At 50.3% G+C, this 22,660-nt stretch overlaps 1 protein-coding gene across 1 annotated transcript in view; it reads right to left on the minus strand.

The window, feature by feature from the left end:
- Positions 1 to 22,660, minus strand: part of HMCN1 (hemicentin 1) — a gene marked incomplete at its 3' end in the record, with an annotated part of 484,864 nt that overhangs the window by 26,339 nt on the left and 435,865 nt on the right. The window contains 6 exon segments of the mRNA XM_081325521.1: positions 1,045 to 1,152; positions 3,525 to 3,545; positions 4,370 to 4,495; positions 19,848 to 19,904; positions 20,483 to 20,617; positions 21,048 to 21,167. Coding sequence (XP_081181647.1) covers positions 1,045 to 1,152; positions 3,525 to 3,545; positions 4,370 to 4,495; positions 19,848 to 19,904; positions 20,483 to 20,617; positions 21,048 to 21,167 — 567 coding nt within the window.

Below are 22,660 nucleotides of genomic sequence, written 5' to 3' on the forward strand. Positions count from 1 at the left end.
CCGTAAGTAACCCGGACCCATGCTATTTAGGGCTTTATAGGTCATAACCAGTACCTTGAATCTTACCCGGAGGACAACCGGAAGCCAATGCAGCTCGCGGAGTAGAGGTGTTACATGGGAGTGTCGGGACACCCCCACCACAACTCGCGCGGCTGCATTCTGCACCAGTTGGAGCCTCCAAGTATTCTTCAAGGGCAGCCCCATGTAGAGAGCGTTGCAGTAGTCCAAACAGGAGGTCACGAGTGCATGAGTGACTGTGCGCAAGGCATCCCGGTCCAGATAGGGCCGCAACTGGCGCACCAGGCGAACCTGGACGAAGGCCCCCCTAGTCACAGCTCCTATATGATCTTCCAAAGAGAGCTGTGAGTCTAGGAGGACACCCTAGACTATGCAGGCCCATTCCAAGGACACACATTTCTGGTAGCAGTAGACAGCCATTCTAAATGGCTGGAGGTGGTACCTGTAGGCAACATGACCTCAGCAGGAACCATTCAAGCATTGAGGGGAATGTTTGCTACACATGGTCTGCCTGATGTGATCGTGTCAGATAATGGAACACAATTTACCTCCTCGGACTTCCAGGTGTTCCTGAGGACCTTGGGGATTAGACACGCCACTTCAGCTCCCTTCCACCCTGCCAGTATTGGATTGGCAGAATGATTTGTGCGGACAACAAAGGATGCTCTCAAGCGCATAGTACAGGGTAATTGGAAGCAAAGACTGGCCACATTCCTCCTACACCAACATGCAACTCCCTGCACCGCCACAGGCAAAAGCCCAGCAGAACTCAGATGGGGCAGACGCCTCATAACAACACTGGACAGGCTTCACCCAGACAGGGTAGCAGCAGACGCCGGAACCCCCAACATAAAAACAAGTTTCAACACAGGAGACCCCATCTGGGCTAGGAATTACAGCACAGGTCACCCATGGGTTCCAGGGGAGTTATTAGAGCAGACAGGACCCCTTTTCTACAGAGTAAGGGAGGAGGGGGGACTCTTTTGAAAAATTCCTCTTTTTATTTAATTCCAGATTCTGACTTACCCATGCAGGGCCTTCCAACCCCCTGGTATCGATAGCCTCTTGGGCATACACACCAATAACTTCCTTTTGAGTTTTCACATATCTGGTTGTATCGGCATTGGTGAGTACCTCCTCCGCTGGAGGAGGTCGATGCTCTGGTCATCCTCCTCCGTGGCAAATTGCCGATGGATGCTGGCTGCCTGGCTGCCGGTCTGGGTTTCCTGGCATGCTTGGACGGCCCCGCAGGCTGCTTCGTGGGCTAGGATGGCGTCCTCAGCTTCCTGGAGCGAAGCCTCCTCTCTCTCGAACAGGTGCTCTTGCAGCCGCCTGTCACGTAGGCCGCAAATCAGCTGGTCCCGTAGCCACTCCTCCAAGTTCGAGAACCTGCAGGCGACGGCGGCTTCTCGGAGGGCAGCGAGGAACTCGGCACCGGTCTCGTCGGGGCGCTGGTCCCTCTTCTCGAATTGTGACTGCGCGGCCACTTTGGAGCGCCGGGGCTTGAAATGGGCATTGAGTCAGGCCACGAGGTCCCGGTACGCGACGGTGTTGATGGCCTCCTGGGCGAACAGGTTTGCGGCGATCTCCAGGAGCGCTGGTCCCCTGATGCAGAGCAGGGCGGCCGCCTTCGCGCCGTCCTCCGAGATCCGATTGAACCGCATGTACAGTTCGGCGTGAGCCAGGTAACGGGCCCATGTCTCGGGGCGGCGGGTGTCGAATTCGTGGGGTTGTACGGCCCTTGCCATCGCAGTGCTGGTGTGCGGTCTCGGTTGCAGATGCGGTGACCGGCGTGGTCCGGTCGGCTGGTCTGGTCGGTTGGCGGTCGTGGGGGGGGGGGAGAAGGAAGGAAAATGCCTTTCCCTTCAGCTCGCGGAGTGCTCCCCGGTGACTTCAGCTCCTTGTTGGCAGCGATCCCACCTTCATCGCCACTGTTGTGTAGTGGGTCCGACGCAAGGAAGAGACGCCAGCCGGTGTGTGAGTTCAGCTCTTTATTGGATGGGGGGGTAGCGAACTGAGGAATGAGGGTTACCTGGCCTCCTTTAATACCTAGCCAGGTAAGCAGACAGCCAATGGGGTTGGCCCTAGGTTTCCCGCCGAAACTGGGTTTCCCGCCAAAACCGTTCAGGCCAACGCCCCCTGGTGGCTGTTGCTATGCAGGTGCCTGCATACATAACAGAGGCCTTGATTTTCCTTGCTCTGGAATTTTTCAATATTTTCTTAACATTTAAATTGTCGCAAAGCTCCTGCAATGATATTCAGGTGTTCTCTAATACAAGACAGACAGTATGATCCTGTGTAAATGGAGTTGGGCACAATGGTACATTGAAGGAAATTTGTACCAATTTATGTTCTAAAATATGGAATTTTTTGAACAACAATGAATTGAAATATATACTATGAGTGTACTGCACTTGAATCTGTAGAGAACTTTAAAGGAAGCATGTCACTTTTGAGTTAAAGATGTCTCATACTTAAACATCCAGATTTTATTTTGTTTATTTTCTTACTATGATTGCAAAAAAGGCCACTTGAAGTGCTTGAAGCACATGAACTTTAAAGAGAGTATTAAAATTGTATGTCAGCTTTTTCTCATACAAATAGGAAGTGTGAGTGCCTACTAGAGGTAGGGAACATTTATAACAGAGTTCCCCAACCTTTCGAGGTTGGCAGCCAAGAGCGGGGGAAGTGGGGAAAGAAGGGATGGTTTTATGGGAGGGGTAAATGCATGCTTGTGCACATGTGTGCACATGAATATCAGTTGCTCACATGAGTGGAGTCGTAAATGTCTGAGAGGCTTGCATGAGTAGGGCTAGGTGCTCACGCACACACATGCATGCACCAACCAGCCACTCACATAGCTCAGTGTCCAATAAGCCACAGCCTGCTAGTGGGCCATGGTCCACAGTTTGAGGACCCCTGTTTTATAGGGCACAGAATCCCATCCCTGCTTCACTATGCCCATTTGAGGGGGAAAATGTACCCCAGTAAATGTTTAGCTTTTGTGAATAGTTATATTTCCTTGGATGTTTCTACATTCTTTCATGAAATTAGAAGCTGATGGGCTTTTTCCCCCCACAGTAAAGGTATTAGAAGCCCAATTAGTTTCCTCTGGAAACTACTAATTTCAAGAAGAACAGCACTTTGAGCTTCATTGGCAGCTACCAAAGCAGGTGATATGCAAAATAGTAATATTCATATTTATTAGGGCTGTGAAAATAATCTGGATTCAAAGAGCATAATGTAATTTGGAGCACAAGAGGACAACACACATCATATGAACTTATTAAAGGCCACCATATTTTTCTCAAGTTCACATGCTCCAAATCACAATTTTCCATTCAAATTCTTATCTATAGATGTATCTAGAGTTTATTTAATTCCAGATTCTGACTTACCCATGCAGGGCCTTCCAACCCCCTGGTATCGATAGCCTCTTGGGCATACACATCAATAACTTCCTTTTGAGTTTTCACATATCTGGTTGTATCGGCATTGGTGAGTACCGTCTCTGCATTCATCAATATCTGATGAGGAACACAAAATCTTGGAGATAAGTGTACTTGCATTAGGAAATTTAATATCAGGTATTTCTTCTTCTTGATAAGAATATATATCTATATGTTTGCAAAGCTTCCTTGACTGCTTTTTTATCATACTTCAATTCTGAAATATTTATGTGTTAGTTATAAATATTTATTTATTAATCAAATTTATATGGCTGCACATCTCATGGAAAGGGACTTTCTATTTAGTCAAATTATTGCTAGATGCCTTCTAAGGAACATGTGAATTATCTTGAATCTGCTCATTTTCAATGCTTATATTCCTAAAAAGTAATGTCAGAATATTATTCACCAGCAGGAACTGAGGAATAACATGGAAGAAAAGTCATGTTAATCCATGGTAGCAAAGAGTCAGAAATCTGATAGAACTTTTTTCAAATAACATATTATATTTGAAGGCTTTGGTTTTTGTGAGTTGCAGATCACTTCATCATACATACACACACTCACACACACACACACACACACACACACACACACACACACAGAGAGAGAGAGAGAGAGAGAGAGAGAGAGAGAGAGGCTATACTGATATGATGAAGTAAACTGCAGCTCGTGAAGACTCATGAAATCTTTTAATAGAATGTGTTAGCTGAAAAAGTTGCTAGAGTGTCTAGATTTTTGATGACCATCATAGGTTCATGTCATATTGATGATTATATTTGGTAATGATATCAATGATTCATGACTATTATTCACAAATATGATAGAAAGAGAGGGAGATAACTGAAGCTGCTTGTTCTCTGTTATACTCTGAAAAGAATATGATAAATAAATGTACACACCTATACATGTTCCACTTTCTGCTTTGGTCATTCCACTTGGACACAGATCAATGCATTTATAACCACCTCGTGCATTCTTGCATAGCTGGTTGGGTCTGCATACATTTTGTCTGCATTCATTCACATCTTTTTTATAAATAAAAAAGCAAGATGAAATTAAATAGTTAAATTTCACCATTGCCTCATTTGTTCAAAGGGCAGTCTTTCCTTTAATTTTTTTCATGCATTTTCTGTCTCCAAAAATCACCTTGTAAACATTTGAAATGTTTGTTCACAACAATCTTTAGGTGGCTTCCTTGCCACCCCACCATCTCCTCCAAAGCAGGAGGGATATAGCATCTATTCTGCAAGCAGGGAACAATGGTCTATGACATCAAGCATGGACAAGTTAAAATGTTATTAGTAAAGAATGCACAGAAAGAGTGAGAAAATTATTAAAGACAAATTTAAATGGTGGAAAACACATTCAAAATCATTAATACTTTGCCCATACCTGTTATACAATACATTGTATATTAGTAGAAGGAAAACAACCAATGTTCTTTGGTAACCAAAGCAAACCAATTTGAGGCTGGCAGAACTGGTTTTCCTTCCCAGTTTAATTGTCAGGTACAAAGAATCAGGACCATATACAGTCATGCTCGAAATTGTTGGCACCCCAGAAATTTTTCAAGAAAATCAAGTATTTCTCACAGAAAAGTATTGCAGGAACACATGTTTTGCTATACACAGGTTTATTCCCTTTGTATGTATTGGAACACAACAAAAAAGGGAGGAAAAAAAAGCAAATTGGACATAATGTCAAACAAAACTCCAAAAATGGGCCGGACAAAATTATTGGCACCCTTAACTTAATATTTGGTTGCACACCCTTTGGAAAAAATAACTGAAATCAGTCACTTCCTATAACCATCAATAAGCTTCTTACACCTCTCACCCGGAATTTTGGACCACTCTTCCTTTGCAAACTGCTCCAGGTCTCTCTTATTGGAAGGGCGCCTTTTCCCAACAGCAATTTTAAGATCTCTCCACAGGTGTTCAATGGGATTCAGATCTGGACTCATTGCTGGCCACTTCAGAACTCTCCAGCGCTTTCTTGCCATCCATTTCTGGGTGCTTTTTGACATATGTTTGGGGTCATTGTCCTGCTGGAAGACCCAAGATCTCGGACGCAAACCCAGCTTTCTGACACTGGGCTCTACAGTGCGACCCAAAATCCTTTGGTAATCCTCAGATTTCATGATGCCTTGCACACATTCAAGGCACCCAGTGCCAGAGGCAGCAAAACAACCCCAAAACATCATTGAACCTCCACCACATTTCACTGTAGGTACTGTGTTCTTTTCTTTGTAGACCTCATTTCATTTTCGGTAAACAGTAGAATGATGTGCTTTACCAAAAAGCTCTATCTTGGTCTCATCTGTCCACAAGACATTTTCCCAGAAGGATTTTGGCTTACTCAAGTACATTTTAGCAAACTGTAATCTTGCTTTTTTATGTCTCTGTGTCAGCAGTGGGGTCCTCCTGGGTCTCCTGCCATAGCGTTTCATTTCATTTAAATGTCGACAGATAGTTTGCGCCGACACTGATGCTCCCTGAGCCTGCAGGACAGCTTGCATTCCTTTGGAACTTGTTTGGGGCTGCTTATCCACCATCTGGACTATCCTGCGTTGCAACCTTTCATCAATTTTTCTCTTCTGTCCACGACCAGGGAGATTAGCTACAGTGCCATGGGTTGCAAACTTCTTGATAATGTTGCACACTGTGGACAAAGGCAAATCTAGCTCTCTGGAGATGGACTTGTAACCTTGAGATTGTTGATATTTGTCCACAATTTTGGTTCTCAAGTCCTCAGACAGTTTTCTTCTCCTCTTTCTGTTGTCCTTGCTTAGTGTGGCACACACAGACACACAATGCAAAGACTAAGTGAACTTCTCTCCTTTTTATCTGCTTTCAGGTGTGATTTTTATATTGCCCCCACCTGCTACTTACCCAAGGTGAGTTTAAAGGAGCATCACATGCTTGAAACAATTTTGTTTACCCACAATTTTGAAAGTGTGCCAATAATTTTGTCTGGCCCATTTTTGGAGTTTTGTTTGACATTATGTCCAATTTGCTTTTTTTCCTCCCTTTTTTGTTGTGTTCCAATACACACAAAGGGAATAAACCTGTGTATAGCAAAACATGTGTTCCTGCAATACTTTTCTGTGAGAAATACTTGATTTTCTGGAAAAATTTCTGGGGTGCCAACAATTTTGAGCATGACTGTATTAAGTTGCAGTTAATAAGATTTATTGCTTAAGGCAAGAATAGACAAGAATCTAGTCAACTGATAATCAGCACTAAATTGGTACTAGATAACAATCAATAGAGTTCAAGGGGGACTGGATTTGGATCACTTATGTGAACATAATGACTCCAGACTGATTCTTCTCTTGACTCCACTCCCAGGCTCTGTCTTTTCTTCTCCTGCATTAATATTCATTATAGCACAGGATTACAGTAGTACACTCAAGCTTTAAATCTGGGGATGGAAGGAGTCCACTTCAGAAAGTTCTAGTTAGGCCTTGGAGGACATTAGATGTCCAGTCTGTTCTCTAGCCCAGGCCAAAATCATATCTGATCTTCTAAAATAGGAAGAGCTAAAGACAACCTTAAATTGTCTCAGCTGTGGGCTGAGAATGTTATAAAGAAGTAGTATAAAAATTAGTTATTGAGCCACGTTTGTGCCTCAGAGACATAATCATGAGTCTAAAACTTTGCCTAAGTTACTTCTGAACGGCAGCACAGACACCAAATGCTTTGAAATTGAAGGCTGGAAATGTCCCATGAGAATGGTGCTATGTAATGTAATGATTGTTGAATTTTCAAATTCAATGCAGTTAAAAGGCACAAGTAGAAGATGTGAGATTGAAATCAGGAAGACTATTTGTAAGGTCGCGTGCTTCACATAGAGACGGACACAGAGCTGGGGTGAAGATGAGTTTATTCTGAACAGAATGAACTGGGGAAACAGGGAAGCCTGGCGTCTATTTGTACCTGCCCAGGTGGATGGCATCCAATCAGTTCAAACCTGGGCTTCCTGCCAGTGCAGGTGACAATGGGTGTAGATCCTGGCTTCCCACCAGGATGACCATGCCTGGGGCTGTCAACAGCTTAAGTCATTAGGCTTATCCTGAGTGAGCAGTCATCGCCTGGAGCTGTCCAACCCCTCTGCTGATCTGCACCATCAGCCTCCTGCTGTGCTGTCCCGTTGTGTATGCTGGGAGGCATACACTGCACCCCTTCCCCCATAGTGAGGAGGATCCTCTGTCATTCCTTCTTAACTATATACAGCTTATTTACAATTTTTACATTTAACCCTCCAGATTCCTCCTCCCCCCAGGCTTAAGAGCGAACATAATCACTGAGGTAGCTGGGGGCTCTGTGTGTCCTGTTTGATCTTCTCAGGCTTGGCTCTGTAGTGGTTTCGGTTCTGCTTCCTGTTCCTTGGTCTGGTTGTGTTGGTCTGATTTGTGTGTGTGCATGTGTTTCAGTGTTGGCTCTTTGTGACCTGCTGCCCTCAGGCTCTTGCCTACTTTCCCTGTCAGCTCCCTGCCAGGCAGATGGATGCCCCAAAACCCTTCCTGCTGTTTTTCTGGGTGACTGTGACTGTGGCTGTGTGTGTGTTTGTGTTTGCTCTGCCTCCTCCCTTGCTGTTTCCATTGATTCTCCACTGGTCCTCTCAGGGGCTCTCTTCCTTAGTTGATCTAAGTGTCTCCTCCACAGGAGTCCCCCCTCCACCCTTACTCTGTAGGAGAGGGGGCCTGTCTGTTCCACCACTTCACCTGGCACCCATGGATGGCCTGTGCTGTAATTTTTGGCCCAGATCTGCTCCCCTATGTTGAAATTGGTTTTGAGGGTTGGGGGTTCTGTGTCTGCTGATACCCTGTCTGGGTGGAGTCTGTCTAACGTAGTTATGAGGTGTCTGCCCCACCTGAGCTCCGCTGGGCTCTTTCCTGTGGCTGTGCAGGGTGTTGCGTGTTGATGGAGGAGGAATGTGGCCAGTTTCTGTTTCCAGTCCCCTTGTACTATTCGTTTGAGTGCATCCTTGGTAGTCCGCACGAACCTCTCTGCCAACCCATTACTGGCAGGGTGAAAGGGCGCTGAAGTGGCATGCCTAATCCCCAAGGTCCTGAGGAACACCTGGAAATCCGAGGAGGTAAATTGCGCTCCGTTATCAGATACTACTACATCTGGTAGCCCATGTATGGCAAACACTCCCCTTAGTGCCTGTATTGTGCCCGCTGATGTCATGTTGGACACAGGTACCACCTCTAACCACTTGGAGTGACTATCCACGATGACTAAGAAGGTGTGTCCCTGAAATGGCCCTGCATAATCTATATGGACCCTGGACCAGGGGGTGTGAGTTTGTTCCCACTTGTGGACTGGAGCGTGTGCCTGCTCTGGGCGAGACCTTTGGCATGTGTAACATCCTGCTACCAACCCCTCTATCTCTTTATCCAACCCAGGCCACCACAGGTAACTCCTGACCAGAGCCTTCATCCTTACCACTCCCGGGTGACCCTCGTGAAGGGACTGAAGGACTTTCTCCCTAGGTTTTGTGGGGATGATGACCCTGCTCCCCCACAGCAGGCAGCCTTTATGAGTTGAGAGCTCGTGCCGCCGCGTAAAAAATGCTGTGAACTCAGGTCCCGGTGACTTGTCCTGCCACCCGCTGCTAACCCAGGACTGAATTCTGCTAAGAATCTTATCCCTGGGAGTTTCGGCTGCTATGTCGCTAGCGTCTAATGGGCACTCAGCAGCTCCTGTATTGCTAATATCTGATTAGCAGGAGCGGGATCCGATCCAGCCTCCCTTAGGGGAAGTCTGCTGAGTCCGTCGGCATGTCCCATTTCCTTTCCTGGTCTATGGATTAGCTTACAGGAGTATGCTGAAAGAAAAATGGACCAACGGAGCATCCTTGGTGAAAGGATTTGTGGCGTTTGCTTCTCTGTGGTGAATAATCCCAGCAGGGGCTTGTGATCCGTGTAAATGAGGAACTCCCTCCCGTACAGGTAGTCGTGGAACTTTTTTACCCCCGCGACCACTGCCAGCGCCTCCTTATCTATCTGCGCGTAGTTTCTCTCCGCCGCTGACAGGGTCCGGGAATAGTATGCTATGGGAGCCTGCGAGCTGTCCTCCCTTAAGTGGCTGAGGACTGCCCCTATCCCATAAGGGGATGCATCGCACGCTAGGCAGATGGGCTGGTCCTCCCTGAAGTGAGTGACCGTTGCGTCCCCGGCTAGCATGTTCTTAAGGGTCCTGAACGCGCTTGTGTGTGTGGCAGTCCAGTCCCAGGGTGTTTGTTTGTCCAGGAGCCTGTGCAAGGGCTCCGCGATGGTCGCCTTGCGTGGCAGGAATGTATGATAAAAATTTAAGAGACCAAGGAACGCTTGCAGCTCCGCTTTGTTTTTGGGAATTGGGGCTTCCTTGATAGCCCTCACCTTGGAGGATGACGGGTGGATGCCCTGCGCTTCTATCCTGAATCCCAGGAACTCCGTCTCCGTAACCCCAATATTACACTTGTCCCTTTTCAGTCTTAGACCCACATCCCTAAAACGAGCGAGAACTGCTCTTAGCCGTGATGCCAGGACGTCCTCCGAGCTGGCCGCTATGAGGATGTCGTCAAAATACGGGCAAACCCCGGGGATCCCCTTTAGCATTTTTTCCATGACTTCCTGGAAAATCCCCAGAGCTACGCTCACCCTGAACTGCAGTCGGTTTACCCGGAACGCCCCTTTGTGGGTGATGATGGTCTGAGCCCTTGCTGCCTCGGGGTCTACCGGCAGCTGCTGATAAGCCTGGGCAGGATCTAATTTTGCGAATACCGCCCCGCCTTGCAGGGATGCCAGGATGCTGCTTACAGCGGGAACCGGGTACGAATGCGCACTTAACGCCCGGTTGATTGTCCCCTTATAATCTGTGCAGATTCTAATGTCCCCATTTGCCTTTAACGGGGTAACTATGGGGGTCTCCCAATCCACCCCATCTACCGGCGTCAGCACCCCCTGTTCCACTAACTTATCCAGTTCTTGCTCAATTTTGTGCTTGAGCGCAAATGGGACTCTCCTCGCCTTCATCCTGACCGGCGGAATTAGGGGGCTTAATTTAAAAGAAATCGGGGTCCCGGTGTACCTCCCCAACCGTTCGTCGAATACATCTGCGAACTCCTTGCAGATGCCCTCCAGAGAGGGGTGGCTCTGCGTTTGGTGGATCCCGGTGATCCCAATGCCCAACGCCCTGAACCACCCTAGCCCCATGAGGCTTGTCCGTTGCCCTTCAACAACCAACACGCTCAACTTCCCCTTAAACCCTTTGTAGTGGACCGTCACCGACGCCTCCCCCCTGACTTTAATTGGAGAGTTCTGGAAGTCTGAGAGGGTCAGTTTGGATGGCCTCAGGGGAACCTGCTGGCCGCTCCGCTTGCAGATCTCGCTGAAAGTCCGTGAGGAGATAATGGACACGGCTGACCCAGAGTCAAGTTCCATTACGCAGGGAACCCCTTGAATTTTGATCCTCAGTTTGATTTTTGGGATAAGGGGTGGGTGTTCCCCAGTTTCGCAAACAACCGACCGTCCCGTGATGAGCGCTGTCACCGGAGGGCTGGGTAGACCAGGGGCCGCTCGTCCCACATCCGCACTCCTGATACCGCTGCTCGGCTGTCGCTGGGCGTTGCTCCCTTACGCGGTCCCGGGAGTAGGTGGTCGATCGCTGTTGGCGGTGGATGGCGTCTACCTCGAAGTCTCCCCCTTCTGCATTGTCGTGACCGGACAGCTGATGGATGGCCCCATTCTCCCTTGCGTCGGACTCCTCCGCTACGTCCCAGGCTAAGAACTCCTCCTGGACGTCCCGAAGGGTCAGCTTCTGCTTGGCAAACTTCTTCTGCCGCAGCTTCCGGTCCCTTAGCCCGCAGACCATCCAATCCCGCAGACGGACTTCGAGGTTGTCAAAGTTGCAGAGTCTCGCTGCTTGTCGCAGGGCAGCCATGTACTGCTTCGCGGTCTCGCCTGGACATTGGTCCCGTTTCTCGAAATGGTACCGCCAAGCTATCTCTGATGTTTCAGGCTTAAAGTGTTCCGTTAGCTTGGATATCAGCTTGCTGTACCCGACGGCGTGAATGTCGTCGGGCACGCACAGACCAACCGCCAGCTGATACGTCTCCGTGCCACAGCTGCAGAGTAGCGCCGCTGCTCTCTGTCGGTCGTCCTTGACCCCATTCGCCCGTAGGTAGCACTCGAGCTGACCTACGAACGCCTCCCACTCCTCAGGGTGGTTGCTGTTGAAGATGGGGTATTGTCCCAGTTGTTTATTTATTTATTTATTTAGTTACATTTATATACCGCCCTTTCCCTGAGGACTCAGGGCGGTTTACAGGGAATTAAAAATCCAACATACAAAAGTTAAAAACCAGATTAAAAAATATTAAATTGACCCTGTACTCTTAAAAACCCCAATTAAAAATTTCTCCTCAGCCTGGGCCCGAGAGCTCAAAGAGCCAGGTCTTCAGGCCCCGGCGGAATGATCGGAGGTCGGGGGCAGTTCTCAGCTCCACCGGCAGCTGGTTCCAGAGGGCAGGCGCTCCCACTGAGAAGGCCCTATTCCTGGGTGTCACCCGCCGGCAATCTCTCACCGGCGGAACCCTGAGCAGACCCTCCCTGTGGGAGCGCACTGGGTGAAGGGCGTTTGATGCCGGCAGCAGGTGTTCCCTCAAATAACCCGGACCCAGGCCATGTAGGGCTTTATAGGTAATAACCAGCACCTTGAATTTCACCTGGAGGGCAACCGGAAGCCAATGCAGCTCGTGGAGTAGAGGTGTTACATGGGAGTATCGGGAAACCCCCATTACAACTCTCGCGGCCGCATTCTGCACCAGTTGAAGCCTCCGCGTGGTCTTCAAGGGCAGCCCCATGTAGAGAGCGTTACAGTAGTCCAAACGGGAGGTCACAAGCGCATGAGTAACTGTGCGTAGGGCGTCTCGGTCCAGATAGGGACGCAACTGGCGCACCAGGCGAACCTGTGCAAAAGCCCCCCTGGTCACGGCTCCTATATGGTCTTCAAAATTGAGCCGTGAGTCCAGGAGGACGCCCAGGTTGCGAGCCCTATCAACGGGGGGTAACACCTCACCCCCCATCATTAAGGATGGAATAACTTGGTTAACCCGAGATGCCGATATGCACAGCCACTCAGTCTTGGCGGGATTGAGACGAAGCCTGTTTCTCCCCATCCAGACCTGAACCGCCTCCAGGCACCGGGACATCACGGAGAGGGCATCACTGGGTTGGTTCGGGGTGGAAAGAAAAAGTTGGGTATCATCAGCGTACTGGTGATACCCCACCCCAAAACCACGAATGATCTCGCCCAGCGGCTTCATATAGATGTTGAACAGGAGAGGCGAGAGAACCGACCCCTGAGGAACTCCACAAATGAGAGACCTCGGGGCGGATCTCTGCCCTCCTGTCAACACCGACTGCGAGCGGCCCTGGAGGTAGGAGGAGAACCACCGTAGAACGGTGCCTCCCACTCCCAGGCCCCTGAGACGCCGCAGCAGGATACCATGGTCGATGGTATCGAACGCCGCTGAGAGATCTAATAGGACCAGGACAGAGGAACAACCCCTGTCCCTAGCCCTCCAGAGATCATTCACCAGCATGACCAATGCCGTCTCCGTGCTGTGTCCGGGCCTGAAGCCCGATTGGTACGGGTCCAGATAATCAGTTTCCTCCAGGAACAGAGGGAGCTGATGCGCCACCACACTCTCAACAACCTTCGCCAGAAAGCGAAGGTTGGAGACTGGACGATAGTTGTTTAAAACAGCCGGGTCCAAAGCAGGCTTCTTGAGAAGGGGTCTCACCACCGCCTCCTCAAGGCGGCAGGGAAGACACCCTCCTTCAAGGAAGCAGTTATTACTGCATGGAACCAGCCTTGTGTTCCCTCCCGAGCCGCATAAGCTAGCCAGGAGGGGCACGGATCCAACAAACAGGTGGTGGTGCTCAGTCTCCCCATGATCCTGTCCACATCATCAGGGGAAACAGGGTCAAACTCAGTCCAGATAACGTGCTCAAGACCGCCTGATTCCTCCACATCAGACTCTGCCCAGTCAGAGTCCAAGCTGGTCCGGATCCGAGCGATTTTGTCCGCCAGATGATGACTAAACTCCTCGGCTTGTCCCTGCAAGGGATCCTCCCTCACCTCCTGGTTAAGGAGGGAGCGAGTCACCCTAAACAGGGCGGCCGGGCGATTATCTGCGGACGCGATAAGGGCAGCAAAGTAGTTAGACTTCGCCGTCCTTATCGCCGCAAGATAAGACCTTATAAAGTTTCTTAACTGCAATCGGTCGGATTCGGATCGGCTGGATCTCCAACCGCTCTCTAGACCTCGTCTCCGATGCTTCATCTCCCGGAGCTCCACAGAGAACCATGGGGCCCAGTGGGATCTGCGACGGGTCAGAGGTCGCATGGGTACAACGCAGTCGAGTGCCCTGGTGGCAGCCATTTCCCAGGCCTCCACCAGGGCATCGACTGGGCTGTGGGTAAGGGTGATAGTTATAGGCCCAAGCGCCCTCTGGAACCGATCCGGGTCCATTAGGCGCCTGGGGCGGAACCACCTGGTCGGTTCCGCCGCCCAGCGGCGGGGGGTGGCATGACGGAAAACCAGCCTCAGGAGGTGATGATCTGACCATGACAGAGGGGTGATGGACGGGGAACCCCCTCCCAGATCATCCAACCACTGTCCAGACAGGAACACCAGGTCGAGAGTGTGATCCCCCTCATGAGTCGGGCCCTCAATAACCTGGGTCAGGCCCATGGCTGTCATGGAAGCCATGAACTCCTGAGCTAACTCCGACGACCCTCCCAGTGATGGCAGGTTGAAGTCACCCAGGACTATAAGCCTGGGGAACTCCACCGCCAACCCTGAGAGGGTGTCGAGCAGCTCAGGCAGGGCTGTTGCCACACAGCTGGGCGCCAGGTATGTAAGCAACAAGCCCAACTGAACCCAAGGACCACATCTCAAGAGTAGGGATTCACTCCCGGCCATCTGGACAATGGTGGCCTCCCGGGGACACAAAGTCTCCCGAATAACCACTGCCACCCCACCACCCCTGCCCTGAGCCCGTGGCTGGTGGAGCACCCGGAAACCTGGCGGGCATAACTCGGTGAGAGGCACCCCTCCCTCCGAGCCCAGCCAAGTTTCCGTGATGCACGCTAGATCCGCACATTCCTCCTCGATCAGATCACGGATGAGGGGAGCTTTGTTAACTACGGATCTAGCGTTAAAATAGACCAACCTGAGCTCAGGGGCCTGATCACCCTCATCCCCGGGTAAGAGGGTGCTAACCGGAGGGTCGGAGCGCGCCACCGCTCGGAGATAGCGGGGGCGCGATCCCAGATGTTGATATGGCCCTCCGCGCAAACACCTGCTGCCATACCCTATCGCCGTGGGGATTCGATGCCCCACCCCCACATTCCCAGCACCAGCAGCCACCTCCCCCGACCCCGTCCCGTCAGGACCTCTAACAGGTCCAGACTGAGTGCTGGTTACAGGTTCCCTCCCTACCCCCCTTTCCCTCCCCCTCCCTAACCTCTTAAAATAACCGGCTAAGAATCTTATGAGGGGCCTCTTAGCACGTCTTAACTCGAGGCCCCTATCTAAGCCCAAGCACCTCTCGGAGTCCCAGAGCTTGGGCCCGTCATTAAGGGGAGTATGGAAACAGGCGACAGGTCGCGCCCATGAGGCAGGAACCGCCCTAAGGGCATACAAGTCCGCTTCGGAATAACGATAGACCATATTGCGCTCGAATAGTCTCTTAGGGCCGATGTTGTGAATATGTCCAGAGGATCGCTCGTTGATGGTACATAGATGGAGAAAGAAGAAGTCCAGTGGTCATGTCTCTCAATCTGCAAGGCCATCTCAGCTCTCACCTGAGATGGAAATCCAAGGGACAACCTCAACCGTCCTCTCACTCCGGCTGAGGAGTCTAACTGGAGCAGAGAGAGAAAAGGGGGATCCTGAGCCAGGCCCACCCCAACTGGTCTCTCACACCAGTGAGGTGGTAGCTGACCAGTCCAAAACTGTCCTCCCATCACGGTTCGGTCCCGTCCACACTGGACTATCAATAGGGAGATCTTAATTCCCATCAGGTACGGAGCTAGCCATAATGCCTGCCTGTCAACAAAGAAAGTAAAGAACAGGCAGGCCAGACCTCTGTCGATCCTCACACCGCCAGCCAGCGCCGCCAGTCTGGGGGGGGAGAGCAAAAACATTCTCTCCCCAATGCCCGTCCACCAGTCCAAACCATCTTCCAACGGCGGAGAGAGGTGATCCCAGCAGCTATATTGAGTCCGGGAATTCGCTAGCATGTCCGCCGAGGCCGATGACCAGGCCCACAGTCTGCAACCACCATCCGGGAGGAGAAGGAGGCTCCGCGCCGCCGAAAACGGTGCCAGCCGGCAGATGGTCATAAAAGGATCTCCGTCCGGTGGGATCGTCGCCGCTGCCCCTCCGACAAGCAGAGGGTATCCACGGTGAGCAGGCAGAGGAGGGAAGGCAGGCAAGGCGTCCCGGGCTTCACGGCGCTGTGGCAGTGCTCGGCGCCATAACGGAGCTCGGCAGGACGGCAGGGAATTCTCAGCGCTGCTCATTCAGATCAGCAGGCCGCAAGTTCGGGGAGGGGGGGCTCAGTGTCACGAAAGGCAGCGCCCAGCAGCTGTTTCAAAAATCCCCAATCCCCAAAATCGCCTCGGCCCGCAAGCAGATGAAAAACAAGGCAGACGTCCCGGGCTTCACGGCGTAGCAGCGCTCGGCGCCATAATGGAGCTCAGCAGATCAATAGGCAGTTCTCAGCGCCGCTCGTTTGAATCAACAAGCCGCTATTTCGGAGGGGGGGGCTCAGCGCCACGAAGAGCAGCGCCCACGACATTAGGGAATGGCAGCAGGTGCAGGAACAGAGGGCCGTATCGATCTCAGGGAAGGCCTCTCCGCTACTTGCAAGCGGTGAGGCGTTCCGACCCTCTTGTTCTACCCCGAGGTCCCGGGAGTGAGGATGTGCAGCCGCCTGAGCTCCGGCTGGTGTACCTGAATGCCAGGTCTGTCGTTAATAAAGCTCCTCTCGTCCGTGACTTGGTTGAGGGTGAGCAGGCGGACCTGGCTTGCATCACGGAGACTTGGTTGGGCCCAGAGGGCGGTATTCCTCTGGCTGATCTTTGCCCACCAGGTTTCCGGGTGCTACACCGGCCTCGGGCTCAGGGTAGGGGTGGGGGAGTGGCTGTTGTTATGAGGGAGACCTTAGCTCCGCGGGAGGCCACCGTTCCGCAGATAGTCGGGTGTGAGTCTCTCTTCTTGAGATGCGGCCCTGGTGCGCAGTTGGGCTTGCTGCTGGTGTACCTTTCGCCTAGTCATGCAGCAGCAGCCCTGCCTGAGCTTCTCGATGTCCTCTCTGGGTTGGTGGTTGAGTTCCCGAAACTTATAGTTTTGGGGGACTTCAATCTACCATCTCTGGGAGGATCATCTGAGTTGGCTCGGGAGTTCATGGCTTCCATGACGGCCATGGACCTGACGCAAGTAATTTCAGGACCGACTCATGAGGGAGGCCACACCCTTGACCTAGTTTTCTTATCTGGTCGGTGGTTAGATGACCTTGGTGGGGGCTCTCCAATTATTATGCCCCTGTCATGGACCGATCATCATCTCCTGCGGCTGGTCTTCCGTTTTGCCACCCCCCACCGTGGGTGTGTGGAACCAGTTAGATGGTACCGCCCCAGACGCTTAATGGATTCCGCGAGATTCCAGGCAGCGCTGGGGTCCCCACCTGCCTCCCCCACTCACAGCTCGGCAGATGCCTTAGTGGAAGCTTGGGAAAGGGCAGCCACTGAGGCTCTTGACCGAGTTGTACCCTTGCGGCCCCTGACCCGATGCAGATCCCGTCGAGCTCCATGGTTTTCCGCGGAGCTCCGGGAGATGAAGCGCCGGAGACGGGGCCTAGAGAGCGGTTGGAGGTCCAGCCGATCCGAATCCGACCGATTGCGACTAAGAACCCATATTAGGTCTTATCTCGCTGCGATAAGGGTGGCGAGGTCTAATCACTTCGCTACCCTTATCGCGTCCGCAGATAATCGCCCGGCCGCTCTGTTTAGGGTGACTCGCTCCCTCCTTAATCAGGAGGTGAGGGAGGAACCCTTGCAGGGTCGTGCCGAGGAGTTTAACAATTATCTGTCGGACAAAATCACTCGGATTCGGACCGGTCTGGACTCTGACTGGGCAGAGTCTGGCGATCAGGACGCGGGTGGTCTTGTCGATATCACTTGGGAGGAGTTTGATTCTGTAACTCCGGAGGAAGTGGACAGGATTATGGGGAGACTGAGCTCCACCACATGTTTATTGGACCCGTGCCCTTCCTGGCTAGTTTATGCAGCCCGGGAGAGGACACGCAGCTGGTTCCAGGCAGTTATATCAGCTTCTTTGAGTGAGGGCAGCTTCCCTGCCGTCTTGAAAGAGGCGGTGGTGAGGCCCCTCCTCAAGAAGCCTGCCTTGGACCCAGCTGTATTGAACAACTTTCGTCCGGTCTCCAACCTTCGCTTTCTTGCGAATGTTGTTGAGAGTGTGGTGGCGCATCAGCTCCCTTTGGTCCTGGATGAAGCGGATTATCTAGACCCGTACCAATCGGGTTTCAGGCCCGGGCACAGCACGGAGACGGCATTGGTCGCGCTGGTGAATGATCTCTGGAGGGCTCGGGACAGGGGTCATTCCTCTGTTCTAGTCCTATTAGACCTCTCAGCGGCTTTCGATACCATCGACCATGGTATCCTGCTGCAGCGTCTCAGGGGATTGGGAGTGGGAGGCACGGTTTTACAGTGGTTCTCCTCCTATCTCCAGGGACGCTCGCAGTCGGTGTTGACAGGAGGGCAGAGGTCGACCGCGAGGTCTCTCGTTTGTGGAGTTCCTCAGGGGTCGGTCCTCTCGCCTCTCCTGTTCAACATCTATATGAAACCGCTGGGTGAGATCATTCGTGGCTTTGGAGTTGGGTATCATCAGTACGCTGATGATACCCAGCTTTTTCTTTCTACCCCAAACCACCCCAGTGATGCCCTCAACGTGATGTCCCGTTGCCTGGAGGCGGTTCGGGTCTGGATGGGGAGGAACAGACTTCAACTCAACCCCGACAAGACCGAGTGGCTTTGCATACCTTCATCCCGGGTCTATTCGGATATTCCATCTCTTTCTATGGGGGGTGAATTATTACCCCCCGTAGATAGGGCTCGCAACTTGGGAGTCCTCCTAGATTCGCGGCTTACCTTGGAAGATCACATGGTGGCTGTGACTAGGGGGGCTTTCGCCCAGGTTCGCCTGGTGCGCCAGTTGCGGCCCTATCTAAGCCGGGATGATTTATGCACGGTCACTCACGCGCTCGTGACCTCTCGTCTAGACTACTGCAACGCTCTCTACATGGGGCTTCCCTTGAGGACCACCCGGAGGCTCCAACTGGTACAGAATGCAGCCGCGAGGGTTGTGTTGGGAGTCTCCCGATACTCCCATGTGACACCTCTGCTCCGTGAGCTGCATTGGTTGCCAGTTGTCTTCCGGGTGAGATTCAAGGTGCTAGTAATGGTGTTCAAAGCCCTCCATGGCATGGGGCCGGAGTACCTCAGGGAACATCTGCTGCCGGCATCAAGCTCCCTGCGCCCTGTGCGTTCCCACAGAGAGGGCCTCCTCAGGGTGCCACCGGTCAGAGAATGCCGACTGGTGGCCCCCAGGGGGAGATCCTTCTCTGTGGGCGCCCCGGAGCTATGGAACCAGTTACCGGTTGAGCTCCGGACGGCGCCCGATCTGCGCTCCTTTCGCCGCGATCTGAAAACATACTTGTTCGAGCAAGCCGGCCTGGCCTGAGGGGGGATTGGTGGGGTTTTTATCATTTTTATTGGGGTTTTTACTATGTATCAATTGTATTTTAATCGGGCATGCATTTAATTATTTTTTAGTTTTTGTAAATTTCTGTGTTTTATTCTTGCCCTGTACACCGCCCTGAGTCCTCCGGGAGAAGGGTGGTATAGAAATATTAATAAATTAAATTAAATTAAAATTAAAAACCCCCAATCCCCAAAGTCGCCTCAGCCAGCAGCAGCATAGAGTCGCCTTGGCCAGCAGCAGATGAAGAAAGCAAGGCAAACGTCCCGGGTTTCACGGCATAGCAGCGCTCGGCGCCATAATGGGGTCGGCAGGTCGGCAGGCGGCAGATGTCAAGTGCCGCTAGTTCGAAGGGGGGGGCTCAGCGCCGCAGAAAACAGCGCCCAGCAGCTGTTTTTAGATCCCCCACCCCCAGAATCACCTCAACATACCGTGGGCTACCCCGAGCTAATTCCTTTGGAGCCCTCAAAGAGCACCCGAAGCTTAGGTTGCGGCCGTCGCCATCTTGGGCAGAAAAAAAAAGTTGTGCCATTACCTCGGTCGGGGTCGTCCTGCGTCGGGTCCTGAGCTGTCGATGGGGTTTCGTCCGCGGCTAGCGTTTTCCGGAGCAGGATCCCATCCTCGTCGCCAGTGTAAGGTCACGTGCTTCACATAGAGACGGACACAGAGCTGGGGTGAAGATGAGTTTATTCTGAAGAGAACGAACTGGGGAAACAGGGAAGCCTGGCGTCTATTTGTACCTGCCCAGGTGGATGGCATCCAATCAGTTCAAACCTGGGCTTCCTGCCAGTGCAGGTGACAATGGGTGTAGATCTTGGCTTCCCACCAGGCTGACCATGCCTGGGGCTGTCAACAGCTTAACTCATTAGGCTTATCCTGAGTGAGCAGTTATCGCCCGGAGCTGTCCAACCCCTCTGCTGATCTGCACCATCAGCCTCCTGCTGTGCTGTCCCTTTGTGTATGCTGGGAGGCATACACTGCACTATTAATAATATTGAAGACTTGGAAATTATAAAAAAAAAACTTATCAGAAAACCACATTGTGAGAAAGCAAAATCTCAGTCCATTTATTTCAGTCTGTTCCTTAGTATTCTAGTGAACTCCTTATCCCTATGATTGAGCATTAGGCTCTTTAATGACAATGTTTAATACATATAGTCATTTCCATACCTTGACAACTCAATCCATCTGGTGTTCTTCTAAAACCAATCCCACACTGAATCACACAGCGATATGAGCCAATAATGTTCTCACATTCTTGACCCACCAAGCATGAATGCCTCCCTAAGGCACACTCATCAATATCTGCATTAAATTGCAATACAGAAGTATAATATAATTCAAATAGCAATACAGGTTCTATTGAAGCATAAACATATCTCAATATATCATCATGAGAGAAGCAGCATCCATTTTCTCAGGAAAAGATAGTGTACAGAAGAAGCATAAAAGGGCTTATTCCAAGAAATTTGTTGAAGCTTATCAGTTATTATGCTACCCTCAGGTCCTAGAGAAAACCATTTTATTCTTTTCGGTCTATGGCTCCTTTACTCTCCATCATTGTTTCTGAGTCCCTAATTCCCTAATTAAGAGCAACAAATATTGCTCATGAGGTAGTAGAACTGGACTGAAGAAGTTACGGTGGTTCCTCACTCTGGAGAAGCTATTCCTTGGTCTCACCTAGATTTCATGAACACTGATATCCCTCCAAGAGATTTTAGAAAGTGATGTTTACCTTGACATGCTCTTCCATCTGCTGATATGGTAAGGCCTTTGGGACAGGAGCAGTAATAGGTTCCTACAACATTGTGGCATATATGGGGACATGGTTTTTGAGTTATACACTCATCTTCATCTAATGATAAAAAACACATAATAATTAACAGATAACTAAGTATGTAAATGTACAATCTATAGTCCAGTAACTGCATAGAATCTGCTAGAGGTTCACCTTTCACTTCCCCAGATTCTATTCCTCACAAGCAAGAAATTTCCACAATGCTAGCAATGTTACAAAAGTAAAGAAAAGAAGACTTCTGGTTTGTCACACAGCTGCTATGGATAGTTGGGAGACTTGCTCTCTCCCCCACCCGTCCAGTTTTGCATTGCTGGGGGCCCCTGAAAAGGGCCGAAAGTCACCCCAAAGAGATGACCAATAAGGAGGGGCACTTGCTGGATTGCGGGAGAGCCACAACTCTCCCATTAGACCTGGTGATCCCTCCAAACTGGCAGACGAAAGGATCGGCCATTATGGCTCGTCCCTAGGCTGTGAACAGCCGAAGTCACATTTTCCACCAGGCAGCTCTTAAAGCAGCGCGGAAGAGACTGGGTGAGATTTACCTCTTTTACACCCTAATTATTTTCTGTACCTCCTTAAGCTGCTAAGCATTTCCCCCCCTGTGGTGAGGGAAGGGGAACTTTTCCCCTCCCTCCAGAAAGAGCTGTGACTAAATACCCAGGGGCATTTTAAATGTTGAAAAAGTAACTGAATCTGAATTGGAACTTTATTTCTCAAAGCATGTGGATTGAAAGATCTTTATTTCCTATTTTTCATTGTCTACTTCTGTTGGAAATCTGGATTCTTTCTTATGAAAAAAAAAAGAAAAACTGAAAAGATTAAGACAACTTTGGGACTTAAAAGGAAACTTTAAAAGGGGCCTGGCTGACTGCCCAGGGAAATAGATAAGATACATAACCTTGAGAACTTTGAAACAACAGCTGTGAAAGGCTTTGTGTTACCTACCTAGAAAAAAACCCCTCTCTTTTGGATTTTCTAAGTGTAAAGACTTTAGCTTAAAATACCAATGTGGAAGAAGACCAGGAACAAAATTTATTTATGGATGAAGATCAACAAACTCTCGCTATGTTAAAAACACTAATCCAAATTCTTACCACAACCAATGAAATACTAAGAGGCTATGTGAAGGAACAAGAAGACAGCCCCGATATGAAAGCCCAAACTTTGACTACAACTAAAGAATCATCTATACAAAATACAATAGAAAAAAGGAAACATTCAAGTACGATGACAGAAGAATCTACTATTAAAGAAATATTGATATTTAAAAATCCAGAAAAGACATTGACAACTTGAAAAAAGGAAAAGGTTTCTTATACAACTCAGAAGGAACTAGATCTAGAAAAAGAACAGTTGGATGAGAAGATAATTCAGAACAACTAAGTCAATATAGAAGAACAAAGAGACGACCCACTAGACCTACAGGTCCTCTCAAAAAAATGGCGATCAGATGGTTTTGCCAGTATCAATTAATATACATGATATTACAAGGAGATTGGTTCGATGACCCAAAAACAAGGACATGGAAGATGATTTGGCAAAGGAAAAAA

The sequence above is a fragment of the Vipera berus genome, assembly GCF_964194415.1.
Source record: "Vipera berus genome assembly, chromosome: 3".
Taxonomy (NCBI): Eukaryota; Metazoa; Chordata; class Lepidosauria; order Squamata; family Viperidae; genus Vipera; species Vipera berus.